General features: G+C 47.3%; 1 protein-coding gene across 6 annotated transcripts in view; it reads left to right on the top strand.

The window, feature by feature from the left end:
• sash1a (SAM and SH3 domain containing 1a) overlaps positions 1-19,775 on the top strand; it is a 95,237-nt gene that overhangs the window by 69,549 nt on the left and 5,913 nt on the right. For 4 of the 6 annotated variants that reach the window (XM_088324470.1, XM_088324472.1, XM_088324473.1 and 1 more), the window contains exons 5-17: positions 641-681; positions 740-829; positions 924-1,036; positions 3,068-3,166; positions 7,593-7,731; positions 8,256-8,623; positions 10,210-10,284; positions 10,366-10,494; positions 11,698-11,821; positions 13,869-14,038; positions 15,228-15,440; positions 16,693-16,843; positions 18,015-18,143. In XM_088324470.1, coding sequence (XP_088180596.1) covers positions 641-681; positions 740-829; positions 924-1,036; positions 3,068-3,166; positions 7,593-7,731; positions 8,256-8,623; positions 10,210-10,284; positions 10,366-10,494; positions 11,698-11,821; positions 13,869-14,038; positions 15,228-15,440; positions 16,693-16,843; positions 18,015-18,143 — 1,841 coding nt within the window. Of the gene's footprint in view, positions 1-640; positions 682-739; positions 830-923; positions 1,037-3,067; positions 3,167-7,592; positions 7,732-8,255; positions 9,038-10,209; positions 10,285-10,365; positions 10,495-11,697; positions 11,822-13,868; positions 14,039-15,227; positions 15,441-16,692; positions 16,844-18,014; positions 18,144-19,775 lie in introns of all 6 variants that reach the window. The other 2 variants (XM_088324469.1, XM_088324471.1) reach the window with 2 other exon arrangements.

Raw genomic sequence — 19,775 nt, 5'->3', positions numbered from 1 at the left:
CCACGTGAACTCCTCTTTCCACAATGCTTTTAATGTACGTTTTGTGGCGTCATACATTTTGTTTGCTTCTTTTGAATCTTTCTCCTGGGGATGACGTTTTGGCTTGATTCCTAACCCCTTCTCAATTTTTCTTGTGTTCTCTGTGCACATCTACTTTGGAAAATGATGTGCAAATACGCGACCTTAGAACGCTCGGGAAAGTCCGGTGTTATGCCGAGAAATGTACCCCTGCCGGAATTTGTACCCCAATAGCGGGAGCGCAAATGTGGTTGTAGTAGCGGGAGTAACGTGTGCGCGTTCCCGCTATGGGGTACAAATTCCGCCAGGGGTGCATTTCTCGGCATAACACTGAAAGCACAACATTGTGCGACGCGGGCTTCTGATCGGCTGCCGAGTATGCAAATTGCTAAACGAATCGAAACTTCCAAACCGAACGAAGATTTAGAAATCGGATTAAGGCAAACGTTTCATTTTGAGAAGAAAAAAAATAACATCCAATAACCTTCATTTTTCTTGAAAAAGTTGTCAGCCACCTGGGCAGACATGGTTTTTTTATGTTGTACGCCGGACGTAAAAGATGCAGACCTTATTTCAGACACCGCTATACGGTCGGTTGACCATTTACCGTTCTGACCCTCAGGACGGCCCTGCGAAAGTCCAGCTCCGAAGACGGATCGGCAGGTAAGGGATTCAAAGCGGCCCTCCACCTCCGCGTGACTAAAAAGGCTCCTCTTTTTAGGGAAATGGGACGCCAAGAAAAAGAATAAATCCTTCTGGCAGAATTTCCGCAAGGCCCAGCACAAGCCCTTGCTGCGGCAGACGTCCAAAGGTGGGTCCGTTTTTTTTCGTTTCCGTCTCGCCGATTTGGCTTTCTCCTCTTTCGTTCTCCGTCGCCGACATCTGCGCGGTTTCTCTTTGTCCAGGCGAGGACATCGGCTACGTGGCCAGCGAGATCACCATGAGCGACGAAGAGCGAATCCAACTCATGATGATGGTCAAAGAGAAGATGATCACGGTGGAAGAAGCGCTGGCTCGGGTAGGAACTCTCAAAGAGCCTCCTGCTCAAACCACTGGCTGCTACTAACTGTGGAGGAAAGCCTTTGCCTTCCCATCTGCCGGGAAGGAAAGGCTCCATTCTTTTGGCTTTGGCTCTTTGAGGTGGTTTCTTGGAGTTTGCAGGATCGCTTGAGGTAGATTTTGGTGGGTAGTGGCTTGCCGGACATGGCGGATCGGCATCCGGGCTTCCTTTTTTCATCTTGCCTTTCGACTTCAAACTATCGATCCGTGCCTCTCATCCTTCCTCTTTTCCCCTTCGTCCTGTTGCTCGCCTCCTTAAACTTCTGCTCAAAGTTCTTATTGGCTCAACAGTCAATGAGCAAGCTTTGTGGAATGTCTCTCCTTGCAAGGTAGTTCACCAACCCATCGACGTTGATAGTATCTTTCCGTAAAGGTAACAAAACGGTCCTACATCCAGAAAATCCTTCCTAGAGTAGTACGTGTGCTCCAAACTCATCAGAAAACCCGTAAGTCCTATCATATGCAGCCGTTTTTTCTTTTTCCCCAATTTCGACTCGACCAAAACATAGGAAATGATATCTTAGCAGTAGCCTTTTCTTGAAGGTCATAAAATGGTCACACATCCACAAAGTGCTTTCTAGAGAAGTACGTCTTCCCAAAACAAATCAGAAAACCTTTAGAGGTATGTTGCATGATATGATATGCAGCTGTCTTTTTTTTTTCCCCAAGTGATATTTTAACCTTAGCATGGAGAATTGTATCAGAGCAGTAGCCTTTCCTTAAAGGTCATAAAAGTGTCATAAATCATCCAAGTCTTTTGGAGAGTAGCAAGCCCCAAACCAACCAGAACTGGCATGTACATTTGTGAGTATTTTATTTATATTTTTCAAATAAATAAATACAAATGCTTCTTCGAGCCCCTAGAGGGCATTACAATGTAAAAGAGCTGGCGTCAAGTCTAGTTTCATGTTTAAGACAAGATTGTGCAGTATTTTCTCAGCTTTGATAGGCCAAGCCTCGTAGTTTGATCTGATGTTGTTGCCTGTTCACTGCAAAAACCCTTATTTTGTGTTTCTTTTTTGTTAATTAAAATCAATAATATCCCCTCTTTTATCCCCACCCAACAACCACATTAAAAACACATTTATATTAATAGATATAATATTTGATTATGGTAAGGCACAGACTGATCGTGTGAGGAAAGGGACCTGAGGAGGGCTTATCCACATTGATAGAAATGGCAACAGCTGGTCTCTGGATTTTCCGCCATTGAACCGCCCTACCAGTGTGGGACCCCCATATGAGAAAACTGAAATATAAATCTCCGCCGGTAGCTGGATTTAAACCCTTGACCTCCGCACCGAGGGGCTGCGTGCTAACCGCCCAGCCGCCGTGCTGCCCTGTGAGAATAACACTGTAACAAAGTAACCACATCATTGCTGTCATTGTACAAAAGTACAACAAAATTTGGAGGGCTTCTCTTTTTGGTCTAAGGAAGCAATTTAGAGAGCGGCTGATTACCTTCACGTTAGCGTCGGGTAAGCGGGACTTTCGCGACTTTTTGTTATTATTAAGAGTCAACCACTCCAACATCTGCCTTGTATAAAGGCACAGAGTAAATTAAAATACAAGAGTGACGATTGAAGAGTAGTAGCTCGGGGTGTAACGGGCCGCTAAAGCTACGAGCTATGACCTTTGTTTCGGTGGCAATTTGTGCAAAGGCTGTCCGACTGACAGCTTACATCAGCCTATCACAGTCGGCCGGTGCGGTAAACCCTGAAATGTGACCATCCGGTGAGTCCATCTCTCAAATCAAAAACTGGAATTATAAATTATTGGGGGTAAAAAAGCGCAGTGTTCTGCGGTTACACCATACATACCATGGCGATATCCTTTCGATTTTGGTGAATGGTGCAGCCGTACTAAAAAGCAAAATGAGTCCTCGGTGAGAACAGCAGCGAGAGAGAGCCCTGCCCACTGCCTTCTGCTTTCTGCCTTCTACTTTCTGCTTTCTGCCTTCACTCTAAACTCTTGTTCCTCCACCACTTAGCTGAAGGAGTATGAGCGCAACAGACAGTCCGGTAGTTGTGACTCTGCCGAGCGGAGCGAGGGATCGCCGGACGCTCTAAAGCTGTCCTCCCGACACGACGTGAGTACCGCGCCGCGCTGCTGACGATACTCTTCTTCCTTTTCCCGCTACTCCGCCTTTCTCCTCCGTCCACATGCTCTACCTTCTGTTCGCCGTGGCATTTGGATTTGTCATTTTTTTGTCTGGAAGTTGTGTCAACAGAACTCGTCTGCGCTTTTTTGGGCATCCATTTGTTGTGGGTTTTTTTCAGGCTTTTCATACTTTGTTAGCGTTAGCATGTGGGCTACATTAGGAAGCCGTTCTGTAATGGTGTATGAATTCCTGGGTAGAATCTTGGTTTCTGATAACGACAAACCGACTAGTCTTTTGAGGCTTCGACCCGATGGGTTGGATTTCAAATCAAGTGAAAACGTGGCGTCGATTTCTGTATTTGAAGACGTTGCCCTCATGTCAGAGGACTCTTTGTGGAGCAATTTATTGGAATTCAGCATTTTCATGAAATGCTGCTGAATGCTAGTGGGCTACTGTGGAACATTTTTGTCGAATACTCGTTTCTCGATACTGGATGAGGTTTTGAGTTTTTCCTTGCCCGCATGTTGGTTTCAGATCAGGCAATGGTGTAATTGTCATCCTGTGCAGTCCTTTGAGACATTTTTGTGATTACTGACTTGGATTTGAGCATAGTACCTAGTAAAGATTTTCACCTCTAGGTCAGAAACCACCAACATTATGGAAGCTAGGAGCTGCTTTTTTGTTCCCGATTAGCGCATTTCTAAAATGACCGTTTTTCCCGCAATTGCTAAATTGTTATTATTAAAAAGTCAACCACTCCGACATCTGCTTTGTATAAAGGCACAGAGTAAATTACAGACTCCTTTATAAATACATATCTTGTATTTAAAGACACCGGACATGTCAACAAATAGAAATCATAAGAAAGTCACAATGACACGTGTCTGGTCAGCTATTTTCAGAAGTGGTCTGCGGGCTATTTATGGGTTCTTAGGCAGCTACTTGCGGGTCCTACGTCGACGACGGCCGCTTCGAACTAGCCCGGATCGTGAAAAGCTGTGAGAAAGGGAATCTTTTAACTCTACCCAGAAGAGTTAAGAGGATTGAAGGACAAAACGATTTGTGTCAACTGTGAGTGAAAACAAACTTTGCGAGTTTGGGATCAACAAAAGGAGACTTCTAAAGCGACCTTCTTTGGAAATTGGAAGCGGATTTTGTGAGCGTCTCGCTGCCCAAAGTATGAATCATGGATTGCGCACGACTGTCTCGGGAGGCTTCTCCGCTTTCCGATGTAGGTCAGGGCCGATTTCCATCGTATGGGCCAAACGTGCAATTTGGTCGGGACGGGAAGCCAGACGTTTCCAAAAAAGCGCCGCATCAATAATGTTTCTATTTTTGCCGCTTTTGAAAACACGGGGCCGCGTCCGACCGGGGCCTCTTTTGCAACCATGTCGGCCGTCTGCCAACGGAAAAGACAATCGGGCGGATGTCTCCCGAAGACCGCCCGAGTCTTTCTGAGGACGCGTTTGCGCACAGTGCCCGTCTTGTCTTGTTGTTAATGCGCGGCATTGATGGGCGGGCCCGGCGACGCATTCCGGGACGGGGGGCCGCGGCAGGGTCACGGGGGGGCCTCAAATGCCGGGATTGTTCCGGTCGCGGTCCTCTCTCAGACCCGCCGCCCGATCCGAGGAAATCGGCCGGGGTTTGATTCCGAACCCGCTTGTGGACTATCGATTCCGGGATTTTCGAGCCTCGATAGCTAAAAGCCAGTTGTGAGTATCTTGCGGGACATTCCTTTATCCGCTGTGGTTCCACTGTCAATGCCGTTTGCATGTTTCTGCCGGGGAGCCGGCTCCCGAGCTGCCCCTTTTCTCTTACAATGACAGGTTTTTTTTTGTGTAATAGTTCTAATTCTATGGTCTGACTCAGCTGTTGAGGCGTGGACACCATTTGCTCATTTTAAGACTTTTCAGATTTATTATTATTGTCCAAGGAAACTTCATCTCTTCATTCAATATTTAAAAGAAATGTCAAAATAACTAGAATAAACATCCATAAAAACAATGTCACCATGAGAGTGCGGACACTGTCCCATAAAAGCAGTCAATGTTAAAGCGCAATCGTCTGTGTCTGTCATCATTCTTCACTGTGGAAGAAGGGCAACGAAAGTGGTGAGGAATGACAAGAATCTCCAACAATGCAACTAGTTCTCTTATTGTTAGTCGGCAAGGTGCGATTGTTGTCTTTGGGACAGGGGTTGTCCAAACTTTTCAGAAAGCGGGGGTCAGATTTGGTAAGCTGAAAATGTGCGAGGAACGACTATTTAACGTAAGGTTTACGGTGCTCGGTGATCAGCGTCGCCACCTCGTAGATCGCCTTTGTAGCATTTTCGTTTGATTTGCAGAATCTCGTAAAAAAGCGCGCTGTGCTGTTAAATGGCTTCCAGTTGCTTCACCTTTTCTCAGCGTCTGTTTCCAGTTAGCCCATCATAAGTCAATGTGTTTGGTCTGGCAGTGCCTATTGATATTCTGGTCTTTGAAAAGAGCCACTGTCTCTTGGCAAATTATGCAGGCGCGGTCGTTTTGGATTTCCGCTTGTCCTGGAAACGCCGGCCCTCGCAGTCAACTTTCCTTTTTTTTTTTTTTAATTTACAGTGGCCATGGTGGAAATTGGCTGGGCCAAAAAGGCAACCGAAGGGCTACTGCTATCATCCGATGAAACGGTGAATTCTTTTGGTCCAAATGTATTTTCTACTGCGGTCAACATCACCGGCCGGCCACGTATTACTCATTTTCTGACAATGAAAACCAGATCACGGGCCGGAACTGGCCCCAGGGCATACACGGCCGTGTTTTTGTAATCAAATAAGCAACATGTGCTTATTTAGTAAATTGTAGCTCGCCCGAGACGAAATCCGGTTTTCCTCGGAAACTTGGAAGGTGGAAGGAGATGATGCGGTGCCATGGCGTCGCGCTGGCTTTCGAGTTTTAAGTACGCTCCATAAACCCGTGTCACGTACGACTTCCAAGCCGCGGTGGTCGACATCCTCCTCTTCGTGCTCCTAAACGAACAGGAAAAAAATCCCTTAGCTTTGTGTTCACGAACCGTCACCCTGGCAAAGCCCGACCCGGCGCACTCGGACAGACCGGTACTGTTTAGGATTTTGCACACACGAGCGTTCTTGGTGAGGCCGTCCGAGCGTGATGCTCCGTCGCCACGGCAACAGTCCGAAACAAACGAGGGCGCCGGGGATGCCGTGCCTCCTTTCGGCCCGCGGATGGGAAAACTTTCACTGTTTGAATTCCCTGTGCCTTAAATATGAGAAATAGATGGCAGAAGACTATTTTGTTGGTGGTGCGCCTTTACTGTATATTCATGACCAAAAAAAACAAAGGAGTATTTTTAGCAGTATTCTGTCAACGTGCTTCCATTTGGGCTCTCAAACACTTGAAAAAGCCATACATGTGATAACCGCATACGAAGCCCTTGTAAAGGTCTTAGATTTTGTTGACAAGTCTTTGTTTTAACTCTCAAATGTCTTCATTTTTCCCTGTTATATCGGCGTGATAGAGATAATATATGTATACTAAGAAAACCAACAAAAATATGGAAGGCTGAGTCCTAAAATGATTAATCATTTTCTCCTACTCCTTCGATCCTTCACCGATGCGTGTCGGTGGGCAAATCCACGTTTTCGTTTGGAGCTTTATGTACAGTCTCAGACTCGCTGTCGTTGTCGTCGGAGTAACTTTGGGACGGTGTCAAATCTGAACTTAACAATATTGACTGATGGTAGGAGAAATTCAGACAAGGACTTTTGCTATTTTCTCAATTGCAATTGGAGGGAATCTCTCCTCGGCCCATTTCTCTCTGCCTTCCCCCTCCTCCTTGCTTATGTTTTATCGCCGTTCCAACGCGGTGGAGACAAAGAAAACTCGGAGATTAGAAATACACACTTGAGTAAATACGTTTTGAGCCCACTTTACAGATGGGAACTGTAACTGGTACCTGTCTTATGCAGTTCTTCTTCGTTGCAATTCTTCATAAATCTATGCTGGAATAGGTGCGGTCTTGAATTGCTTTGAATATGTTCTTGAAAAGGTCTTAAAGTCTTACATTTGAATAGTCAAATCCCGGGGGAACGCTGGTAAAACACTCGGTCCTATTTCACCAACATTCTACTGCAAGGACTTGAAGGCCAGACGGCCCATGCTGATGGTAATCCCCCCCCCCCCCCCTCATTTGGTCCATTCATTGTGTTTCGCTCGGTCCATTTGTGATGAATGGACGGCAGTCTCCGCAGAGCCTGGCCTCCCTTTCTCAGCGCCGTCCTCAACAATGCTCCCATTGAGAAGAAAGCCAAGGTTTTATGGCCATCTTCTGGCGCATGTGTGTTTTTTGACTGCCCTTCCATTTTTGCTGTTGTCGCAGCCTTCGGGTCCGGTTTAAAACCTCTCTCTGGTTTTTCCGTCAGCAATCCCGCGAGGAGTCGGACGAGGAGCCGTCGGAGGATTCGGTCAAGTTCAAGCGTCTCCACAAACTGGTCAATTCCACCCGCCGCGTTCGCAAAAAGCTCATCAAGGTGGAGGAGTGCAAGAAGCAAGGATCGCAAGGTTGGTCTACAAATAATCATTTATGTATAATACCCTAAATAGGCACAATTATTTTGTTACTTTCTAAACCTAAGTTGGATTTTTGGAGCTATGTGCTAGATGAGATCATTCACACGACATTTTTCTAGCATATCTGAAACTTGACAGCCCAGCGCAGCTAGATTGCCTCCATCTTCATGCCAAAGTCAATGTGTCTGAATTGAGGATATTATGAAGAAAATGGAATAGAAACTCTTAAGATTTTGGTAATCGTGCGAAACAGCAATGTTTACTCGCGTTTCGTTGAGGCGAGGAAAAAATTCAAGAGGCACCTTTCCTCAGGAGCCAATCCAAAATAACTGTATTTGTGAGATAACGTCCACGCACTTGATTTGGACATTGTTGGATGGTCTGCTGAGTTGAGAGATGATTTTCCAAGATGGCGGCGAGCACGGGGGCAGCGGCTGTTAGCTCTTTGACTGCTTTTTGAGGAGAAAAATAGACAAATAAATGCGGCATTTCAACGGTGGATTTTCCTTTTATAGATTTCCTAAACGCGGAGTGCGTGGCGATCTGCGACGACAAGGCGGCGTTATACGCGGGGGTCCTGAAGAAGCAGGGCTCGCCCCCGGAGACGTCCCCCGGCCAGGACCGGCTCTCCTCGGACGGGGACGGCCTGACCTCCTCGCCCTCCTCCGGCAGCTTGGACGCTTGGTCCGGGCGCCGCCTGGTCAAGACTTTGGACAAGTCCTCGGGCGCTCGCGGCCTGGTCCGCCCGCCCGCCAGAACCCCGCCCCGCGTGGGGGACGCCGGCGACGCCTTCTCGGAGACGGATGGCCCCGGAACCCCACACTTGTCGCGCTCCATCACCGACGGCCAGATGCGGAGAGCGCTGAGCTCCATTTCGCACGGGGTAAGTAGCGAGCGGGTCCCGTACGCTTTTTACCGCCTGGCCGAGCCCCGTCCCAAAGCGCCGTCCCGCCCCCCGGACCCCGACTACTCGTACTCCAGCAAACACCCGGCGTACCGGCACCCGTCCTCGCCCGCCCGCCCGGCCAAATGCAAGGGTTCGGGCCCGGGCGGGGGATGGGCCTTCCCCCCGCGCCGTTTGCGCGCTCGCAGCGCCGTCAGCGAGCTCAACATCACCTACGTGGTGGAACGCAGCCTTTACGCTCACCTCAACTGGGCCCAGCTGGTCCGGCCCGTCACCTTGGGCCGAAACGAGCGGCGCCGCCTGCCTGAGGAAGAGCGGCCGGCAGACGGCAAGTGGGGGGCCAGCGTGGACCGCTGCACCAAGCGCGTCCTCTTGCGCATCCAGCATAAGTCCGTGAGTCCGGACCGTCCCGGTTCCGCCCGCCCGCCTCCTTGGATCGGGACTCGCCGGTTGTCCAAGCTGCAGAATAGCCTTCGGGGTTTTTGTTTTTTCCAATTGAGTGGACTCTTAAGGTTATTAGCGATGCTTAGGCCAGGGGTTTCGAAACAAAATAGGGACAGATTCGGTGAGCTGAAAATGTGTGAGGGCCGATGGAATTTCCTCAACCATCTTTATGAAACCGTCTTGAACTAAGTCACCCATTGTCAAAGGTTTGCAGTGCTCGGCAATCGGTGTCAGTTCTCTTGAAAAAAACTTTGCTGTGGCACTAAAACAGCTTCCAGTCGTTTCACCTTTTCACAGCATTTATTGCCAGTTAGTTTTTTGTAGCCTGGGAGTTTCTCTTGTTATTATTCTTTGAAAACAGCCACAGTCTCTTTTCCTAAAAGCAGCAGCCCTCGCAGTCAACTTTTTTAGTGACATTCGCCATGTTGGAAATTGGCTGGGCTAAAAGGGTAACTGCCATCATCTGGTGAAATGCTGTATTTTCGTGGTACAAATGTTTAAATATACTATGGTCAACATTACTGGCAGGCCACATGTGATCTATTTTATGACTGAGGCCTCGGGCCATTAAAAATGGAATCACGGGCTGTAACTGTCCCCTGGGCCGGATGCTGGACATGCCCGGCTTATCCTGCAGCTTGGATACTCCCTGAATCCTGTCGTGTGCCCGTGAGGTCATCCTAGCCACTTTTTTGGACTTTTTTTGTATTTTGATTTTGTTTTTGGCTCGGATGGATTTTTCATTTTCTCGTTTTGAATCTCTGCTGCATGACCATTCCATCCCAACGCCGCCGCGGCCTTCTGCTCGGACGCCGGGGAATGTACCTTTTGAGGGAGGTCCACGCCGGGAGTCCCATTTCGATTCGGAAGGATACTTTATCTTCTCAGTCGTGTGCTTTTGCTCAGTGCATGTTCCACCAGCCCGAGTCCTTCAGCGGGGGACACGGTCAATCCGCATTCAGTTTCCAGGCTTCGTACGGAATTTGTACACTTTTTCCATCGGCTTTGAACTCGCGATCTCGTCGAGTGTTTGGTCGCCTATCCGCTGTGACTTCGTGTTTACGCATGATTCTCCTTGTCCGCCGCCAGGCCGGAAAGTCATTCTGCCGGTCTTTCCACAGAGAACCTGCAGCTTCGGAGGTTTCGACCTGTCCAACCGATCCCTCCACGTGCTCAACACCAGCTCGGATGTTCCCGTGAGACCCCCGCCGCGGATACAATATGGAAAGTGACAAATGTCGGCTCTCTGTGGTTGACTTTCTTTCCTGACGGGACAGAACAAAGAGGAAGAAGCCGTCAAGTCGCCCGCCACCTCCCGGATCTCCCTGGGGAAGAAGGTCAAGTCGGTCAAGGAGACCATGAGGAAGCGCATGTCCAAGAAGTACGGCGGCTCCGTGTCCGAACAGGTTTGCCCGAGATTCTTTTTTGGCATCCGGACGTCTCGTTAGAAGGAAAGCGCCGTTTGCCTTAGTTACCCGATAAACACGCCGCCTTTCGGGCGTGCTCTCCTAGCCGAGTGACGCCGTTCTCCCTCGAGTATGAGAGAGTCTGTTTACTCTATGGCTGACGACGACGGGGGAGTCTGTTTACAGTTTCGCTGGCCATAGCGTCGGAACACCGCGACCTACATTTGCGATATTAAATCTGACAAAAGCCAAATACAGAGTTGGATTTTGACGTAGGCCACAGTGCCCCCTAGTGCAGGGGTCGGGAACCTTTCAAATAGCAAAATATTTTGATTTTTTTGGGGGGAGAGAGAGAGTGAGCCACAGCATATATTTTAAGCCACAATTCAGCAAAACTGCCAAACCAACTCCAGAAAAAAAGCTCAATTATAATAATAATGCCAGAGCTTGTGTTCCACATCAACAAATAGTCCACTTTAAACTTGCCTCCCTCCCTCTCGCATTTACCAAACATTGTTGAGGCTCATTTTGACCTTCATTTCTTTTGTTAATAATGGTTTCAGTACAAGGAGAAAATAGTTCTTTGGTAAAAATGTCACAAGATTCTGCAAACGGAAAGTTGACGGATGTATTTCCCTTCCTTCAGCGCAGTGGTCGCGTTTGAGAGAGAAGGAAGCGTGCTGTGTGTGCAGAGAGCCGGCCACCTGTACAGCTCACCCAATCAAATTGCTCAGTGCACCTTGCTGATATTTTTGGGAGTCTGCAGTTTCTTCCGTGGGTTTTCATCATAAAGTCTCTCAACAGTGAACATATATTATTTAATGAGCTTCCCTCAAAAGGATTCCTTAGCAACATACAGCCAGAACTGGGTCTGTTGGTGTGCCACCAAGACTGTAAATTGTAGGTAACACTGTGCCCTTTAATACATAAAACTCTGCTTAGAACCCTGCAGAGGAAACAACTAACAGTACTTTTTCTCCGAGCAATATGTATTCATGGAAAGTGCCCTACCTGGCACGTGAGCCATAGGTTCCCGACCCCTACCCTAGAGCACAGAGCTCCATGTCCTCTGTTGCAATCATGTGTCCTCGGTCATGGTGCACTTGTCCTAGAGTGTAGCGAGACCGGCGAGACGGTTTTACTTGGTACCGATGTAAAACTTGACGCGCAAGTCTTTTGAAATTTGGCCGTCTCTTCGAACAGTCGAGTCCGGACGGAGGCCCCGGTTCCCCGGGGCCCGACGGCGACTCCCCGGAGAAGGCCAAACTCAAAGCGGGCGGTTCCGTGGAAAGTCTTCGAAGTTCGCTCAGCGGACAAAGCTCCATGAGTAAGTTGCCTTTCTTCTTCTCGCTTTGGATGTTGGCCTCTGACGTGCTACTACTAGAAAGTGTTATTGGAGAAGGGCCCCAGCTGAAAAGTCATCTCGGGATGAACTCCAGCAGCTCTTATTTTCGGAATCGCTCGTAAGCGGACGAACCTTTGGAGCGCCGGACAATATACTGTTTAAGAATCCAAATGGATCGATTGATTTCTATCTGTCAAATAATCTCATACTCGGTCAAGTCACGAAGAAAAACGAGCTGTCTAGTTCTTCTCAACGACACATTCGTATCATATCTCGATTCAATAACAGTTGAATATCATCAGATTGGTTTTGAAACACAGACTTAAAGCCATTGATTGTTCCTTTTTAACCCTTGTGTGATCTTTTTTTACAAATGTTCTCTTTTTATCATCAAAAGTGGTCGAAAGTAAAGAAAAAAACGGAAATAGAAGAGAATAGAATTTACTTTTATTGTCATTCTTTGTAACAATGGACACAGAAGGAAATGTCGATACACCTGACCCGTACAGTTAAACTGTAGCGAGCCGATGCAGCCGCAGCCAAACAGGGCGCCGCCATTTAAGTCATTAGGTGAGCAAACCCCCCAATTCCAACCCTTAATGCTGAGCGCCAAGCAGGGAGGCAATGAGTACCAATGTTGTAAGTCTTAGGTATGACTCGGCCGAGGCTTGAACCGGCGACCTCCCAGTCTCAGAGCGGGCGCCCTACCATCGAGGCTACCGAGCTGGTGTGACAGTCAAACAAACTTCAAGTGTAGATAATTATTTCTAACCCTGAGGATTGAACCCCAAATTACGTGTTGATATAGAGTATTTAAAGAGTGCTACGGAAAATACACACGGTCATAAAAACAGGGTCATATGCAAATGTGGGGGTGGGGTTTCATGTGGGCTTTTACTCCCCCGGGTGGAGTTAAAGAGCCTCATGGCGCTGCTCTTCTGCCTGGAGATGATGCTATGTAGTGGATGTAATGAAATGTTTATGATTGACTGCAGTCTGTTCAGTGCCGTCTTTCAGCTACAGGGTTAGCACTGATTATTTTTTTGCATAATATTGAAACAAATGTTAGAAAAATGCTCTATTTTTGAATGAGACGGGGTCCTGCATTAAGAATCAAACCAAAACAACATTTCTCTTACCATATGACCAAAGAGTTTTGAGGAAGTTTGGGATGCCCATCTCAGGTGTCCGTGAAGTTCTTTTCGTTTGTGTTGTGATGTGCAAGATGATCGGTTGACCACCTTGGGCAATTGCTCCAATTCAACCGGAAGGCCAAAATCTCAATTTGGCACCAAACTAGTGAGTTATGCAGTATACAGGGATTTTACAGGTGCTTGAAATCCTTAAACATGCTTGAATTTTAATGTTGTGTTTTTAAGGGTTGAAAAGTGCTTGTAAATGTTTGTAATGGTTGCCACGTTTCTCAAGAAGTCTGCTTCAAATGACGACGGCACTGCTCTCTTGCGGCTATGCCTTGCCTTTACATTTTTCTCCTGGTAATTAACAGGAGCCAGCATGAGTTTGTATGGCATAGTTTTATGCAGCGGCACCGCCCCCTGTAGGTCACGGACAAAAGGAGGTGCATGCTCAACCTAAACGGGGCATTATGGGATGTGTACTAGTTCAAGGATTGTGGACCATGTAACGAATGAAGCTAGTTTTTCTCAGTGTTAAATTGTTATAGGAAAAACTTCCTGCGACCGAAAATGGAAGCTACATATTACTGTCATTTTTACCCGACACCTATATGGAAAGAACTTTACCTAAGATGTTTACACGCTTATTGTTCAGATTTAAAAATATATTTGCTCAAGACCTAACAAACATACGTCTTGCTAAAAGCACACCCAAGATTAAAAATAGCGCTGGAAGTTGGGCACAAAAAAGTATAGGAACTCGGACTGTACTATCCCAATATCGTTCTCGTTTTCCCTGGGCGGGGCGTAGTTTGCTGAAGGTTTCTGGAAAAAGAGGCGGGGACAATGATGACCTCGGGACATTGAAGTAAAGACATTTTGTTCCCGGCTAGGCGGGCAAACGGTGAGCACCACCGACTCTTCGGCCAGCAACAGAGAAAGCGTCAAATCGGAGGACGGAGACGAGGAGGAGCCGCCGTACCGGGGACCCTTTTGCGGACGGGCCCGGGTGCACACCGACTTCACCCCCAGCCCTTACGACTCGGACTCCCTGAAATTGAAGGTAAAAGCTATCCGATCCCTTTGCCGTTAAACACGACGCCCTTTCATGAAAAGAAAGACCTCGCTCGCTTTGCCAAAGAAAATCCAGTACACCGCTCACTACTTGCGCTAAGAGCCCTGTTTCATGACACTTGCCTTATGCTGGACCGATCTTTCGTTTGAAGTGGATGTGCATTTCTTCGACTCCCTTCAATCAACCAACATTTTCTTACTTTCACCATTTTCATGCTACATGAACAGAAAACCGCGAGCACGCGCACGAAATCACCTTACGACCAGCCGCTCCCCCTTCCCTGTCCTGCTTCCTAATGTGTCACAAGTCCCGAACAGCTCCTATAAAAGTAGGATAAGAGCAGATAGGTGCGGTGGAGAAAATATGATAAAGGTCAAGTCAAGTCAAATTTATTTATATAGCCCTTAATCACAAAAATGTCTCAAAGGACTGCACAGGATTACAGTTACAAAATGACACAATGACCTAATCTTAAACCAGCATGCCGGCAAGGAAAAACTCAAAAACCTCAGTGTGAGGAGAAAAGAGAAACCTTGAGAAAGGACCTCACATGTGGTAATCCCCCTTCCAGGATTGACCAGGGTGAATTACACTTAGCATTACTGTACACATAATAGTAAACATTAGGTAAGATGTTGAAAATGTCCGGAAAGTGCATGACATCAACGACGCCCCCAGCCTGCAAACCAGTCCAGAAAGTCTATGACGGCCATGACGCAGCTTCTCGTCTCTGCCAGCTGGTAAATGCAGGGGTTGACATGCTGCAGGCTCTTATTTGTCAATTATTAGTGGTCCCCACTCCCCCTGCATCACAGCGACTCCTTCTTAATAAACTCTCGTTTTATTTCTGTAATGCCACGGTAATCTTCCTTTTACTGTATTTCTGTTTCATTATGATTTGAATGCGTGTTTAGTGATCAGGAAGATTTTTATCGCTCTTTAGGCTTAACCTGGATTCTTTCATGAGGTTCAGAAAGATCATTTATTTCTTGATTTCATTTTTGGAACTTTTGCTGGTTTCACAAGCAATTTGAGTTAGATAGTGAAATGAGCCAAGCTGGTATGAAGAAGTACCGCCGTACCTTTGAAGGAATATGTTGCTTTCGTTCATGACGCGCTACTGCCACCTGGTGGCGGAAAAATGACACGATGAACCTTGTGTTTGTGTTTGTGTCAGCGGGGCGACGTGATCGACATCATCAGCAAGCCGCCGATGGGAACGTGGATGGGCCTGCTCAACAATAAGGTGGGCACCTTCAAGTTCATCTACGTGGACGTCCTGGACCAGGACCAGGACAAGAAGCCCAAACGGCCCGTCAGGAGGCGAAGGAAGGGACGGACGCCCAAACCCGCTTCCGTAGAGGAGCTCCTCCAACGCGTCCACCTCGAGGTACGAAGATTTTCTTTTTACGGCGTCAGACGTGGTGACCACGGAAGATAAGCGCCGTATAGTCACACCACAACAAAAAACGGGTTATAAGAGTGCTCGATTTCCCACAATGCCTATCGCCTACGTCTCCAAAAAAGTGACCTTTCAGCACCACTTCATATGGACGAGTGGAATTCAGAAAGAAATGTCTGTGAAGATTTTATTGTCCTTTTTACATACCGAGTCATTTGTTCCCAAATCGTGCTTCTATCTAGAATCGCTCGCGTTTCCAGCGAATTGTCCCGATAGAAATGATTGAAAACCCATTTTTCGTTCCCGGCGTCCCCAAAGCATCCAAGTCCACTTTTTCAAGTTGATCTTCTTGATCACTAAAAACACATTCAAATAGTGGTTGAACACGACTTTAAAGCTCATGTCTCTCGTGCTAACGTTTGAAAATTCTTGTCGTGTCACAGACCAGAAACAGACACAGGACCCAATAGCGCTCGTTTACTCCATTTTTATTAATAAAGAGGGAGAGCGGGGCTTGCTTCTACAATCCGATGGTTGACAGACAATGGTAGCAGGTGGCTGGAGACGCGGAAGTGGCACTTCCGTGTCGAGCGAGGATGGTCGTAGATTGCAGGAATACTAGTCGTTAGCCGGGACGGGAGAGCAAAGGGCGGTATCGAGTACGGAAACGAGGTCGGCAAGAGGTGCCAGGCAGGTAGCGGGGTAAAACAGGTCGGATATCGGGAAGGCAGAATAGGGCAGAGTCAGGTCCGGAAACAGGTTGGCAACAGGTATCAGGCAGAGAAAAACGGGGTAGGAAAAGTGTCTGAACGGGAGAGCTTGCCGAGCTGGGAGCATCGGTACGCAACAGTCTGACAGGGATCTCTTGAAAGCCGGGGGTTTGAAAAGAGTCTAATAGCCAATCCGCTCTCTGGGCTTTTGGTGCCAATCGGGCAGTCACAGGTGCCTTGAATCAGTAATCATGACACGTCACTTGGATTTCGTCCTGCTTGAAAAACATCCTGTGCCTTGGATTTTTTGTGACGTGTATGTGATATATCACTGTATTTCTTTTTGACATATATGCGTGGTGACATATTTTCAATACAACTGTCATGTTTGTGCCTTAAATAATGAATAGATTTAGAGTTAATTATGAAGAAGTCGTTCCATTTCTTAGTGACATCAGTCTCTTTGAGGACAGCCGATGTGACCCTTGTTAAAAAAGTCGAACGTCTCTAAATGCGGATTGGTCCCGCAGGAGCACATGGCCACGTTCCTCTTCAACGGCTACGAGGACCTGGACACCTTCAAGCTGCTGGAGGAGGAGGACCTGGACGAGCTCAACATCAAAGACCCCCAGCACCGGGCCGTGCTGCTCGCCGCCGTCGAGCTGCTTCAGGAATACGACAGTAAGAGACCGTCTTCGGACGATCCCGTACCCTCGTCGATATGACGCCGAGCTAAACCTCCAAAGAAGCTTTGTCGCCTTCTCCGGATGGTGAAAACTGCGGCAGTACAATACAATGCGTTCAGGCCACGTGCCAAAATGTTTGCAGAAATCAAATGCAGCGCACCGTCTGATATAGTGGATACAGCGTCGCCTTGTTAATCCTTGGAGACGGATTGGACATGCAACTGTCACGTCAGCCATCGTCTTGTTGGAATTTAATTATCAAAAAGTAGCGTTGACCAAATTGTTCGAATGAGTTATCTGACTCCATTAACCAAACGCAACCTACATTCACCCAACAATTTATGCGCGCTCGTTTTTTGAAGGAAAAATAAACAGGAAAGCTGACATTTTCACACGGGGGCAGAATTATTTCCCCTAACAATTGAACTAAGAGTACTCCATCCAAGACGGCCAAAGTGACGTTGGCGTCTGTGGGAAGCCTTCCTCTGAAGTCCTTTAGCTTTCTCTTCTTGGCCCAGGTCTCCCCGCAAGATGGCGTCTCGGCTCCTCCCGTGGGCGTGCCAAAATTGTTTGAGCCCATCGCTCTCACAACACCACGCCTCGTTCTCAAAACAACGCCTGCCGTCCTCCGTCAGAGTCCCGTTATCGAAATTCCCTAGACAAAATCTTATGCATTTCCAACAGCCTGTCCTGTCATTGAACTAAAGCCCACTCGGTGAAAATTTAGCATTAAACTCCATAAATGTAACTTGTATCCAATCATATAAAATCCTTCGTTTTGAATCTTTGTTGACTTTGAGGTGTGTGTGAGTGCAAAGTGACGTGAGAAACTAACACAAAATATATAAACTTACATCCGTTTTTAGCCTTGTCTTATATTTTTGAGTCAAATAGTCTTTATTGTCATTGACATATACGTTGTGAAACATTGTATGCAATGAGATTGGACACGGCACTCTCGGGAAAACCTGCCATCGCGACTTAAAAGAGAAAAAGCGGAATCAAATATTTACAGGAGTAATAATAGTGCAATGTTTGCGAACGTAACAATAAGGTTAAAAACACAGTAACTTATCAAAGAGGGTCAGTCGCTGCCTGGCCTCTAAACCTCGGTGGCAGGCGACCCCGATCCTGACGGTCTTTTGTTCTCTGTCGGTGACGCTCAGGCGGCAGCGATCCGGAAGGCCCGGTCCTGTCCGGCTCCCGGGAGAAGCTGCTTTGCCAGGAAGGGGGCGGGACGGGGGATTCCCCCCGGGACTCGGGCTGCTACGAGAGCAACGAGAACTTGGAGAACGGTAAGGATCCCGTCTCCTCACGGGAACCCACCCCCTCTTCTGAACGCCATCCAAGCGCTTCACCTTCTTCTAACTGTCGCAAATCCCATTTGCAAAGTCCACTATGATGGTGACAAGCAGGAACGGGGCTCAGTCAACCCAAAAGCATCTTGCTCCAAAAAGGACGATGACCGTAAATTTCGGACCGATGAAAAGCGGCTCGCTCGAATTGAACAACCAAACTCGATTTTCAGGGTTGGTGCGGGCGCTTAAAATCCTTGAAAAATGCTTGAATGTTAGGTGAAGGGTTTGTCCATGCTTGAAATTCTTGCCATCTTTCATAAGTAAGGTGTTGGGCTAGGGTCAGGAGCTAAGGTTTGGGCTTCAAATAACAGTTTTTACTTATTTTATGGTTTGGAGCCGGGGTTAGAGACTTAAGTTTAGCTTCCTTATTAGCGAATTGAACTGAATTTAGGGTTCTGACCCCGACTGCTAGAGTCGGGTGTGGGCCTAGGAACCAGAGTTTGAGCTCTATGTTGGTGTTCTCAACTGAATATTAGGATCCAAGCAAGGGTTACAATTTTAAAAAGGGTAAGGGCTAGATCAAGAGCTAAGGTTTGCGCGGCAAGTTAGGGTTTCAAACGGATTCCAAAGTAAGGTTGGGGGTTTGAAACGTCTGTTTCGGCTCATTCTTTTAAACGGCGCTGGAATTCTGCTTTTAATCAACTGGAATACATGAAAAAATGGCTTTTTGAGTCTTTTAGACGGGGTTGTAATTTGGCAATGAAAAAGGCCTACCAACCCTGAATTGAAAGCCGCTCGCCAAAAAAACCCCAAAAGTCCGTTTTTAACATTTGAAGCACCAACAATATCCTGAACCAATAGCAGCTTGCGGTCCAGAATTCACGCTAAAAGCACGCGAGACATGGACGGAGAACTGGCCCGGTCTCACGTGGCGCTTCCCCTTTTTCTCCCGAATGCTCTTTCTGTCCCGGTAGGCTTTCTTTGCCACGGTGAGCGGGACGGGAGTCGGCCCCCCGAAAGCCCGACAAGGGATTCCAAACGCTGCCCTGGGACCCTTCCTTTCACACTTTATCAAGAAGGGTTCTCTTGAGTCCGGCGGCGATGGGACTGCGGTGCCTAGGAAAAGAAAATGCCTCTATTCCACAAACGTTTTTTGAAAAATGCTCCGGCTTCTGGGACTGTCTTCTTCCTCACCTGTATTTTTTTTTACTTTCTGTTTTCTGCTTGTTGGCGTCAATAAATCTATCTCTCTATCTATCTATCTATCTATCTCTATCTCTCTATCCATCTAGCTATTTCTATCTATCTCTCTCTCTCTCTCTCTCTCTCTATCTATCTGTATATCTATCTATCTCTATCTATCTCTCAAGCGTGCCTTTTTTCACTTTTGGAGATGTCATCGTATGACATCATTGAAATGAAACTTGTGGAATTAGAAAGAAAGGCCACTAAAACATCTTCCTTTCTCGCTTTTGAGCATTTTCTGAAGAGAAACCTGTGCTTTGTTTGCCGTTATCCGGTGATAAAGACATCCATCAATGTTAAGAATGAGCATTTTTAATTCCATCCGTGTTCTCTTGTCTGATATTTCCAATGTTGATGTAAACGAGCGTGCGTGTCGCCACGGCA

This window comes from Urocampus carinirostris, chromosome 20, assembly GCF_059441175.1.
Source record: "Urocampus carinirostris isolate Australia breed hairy pipefish chromosome 20, RoL_Ucar_1.0, whole genome shotgun sequence".
In the NCBI taxonomy this organism is placed as follows: domain Eukaryota; kingdom Metazoa; phylum Chordata; class Actinopteri; order Syngnathiformes; family Syngnathidae; genus Urocampus; species Urocampus carinirostris.
This window is presented reverse-complemented; position numbering and strand designations above follow the sequence as displayed.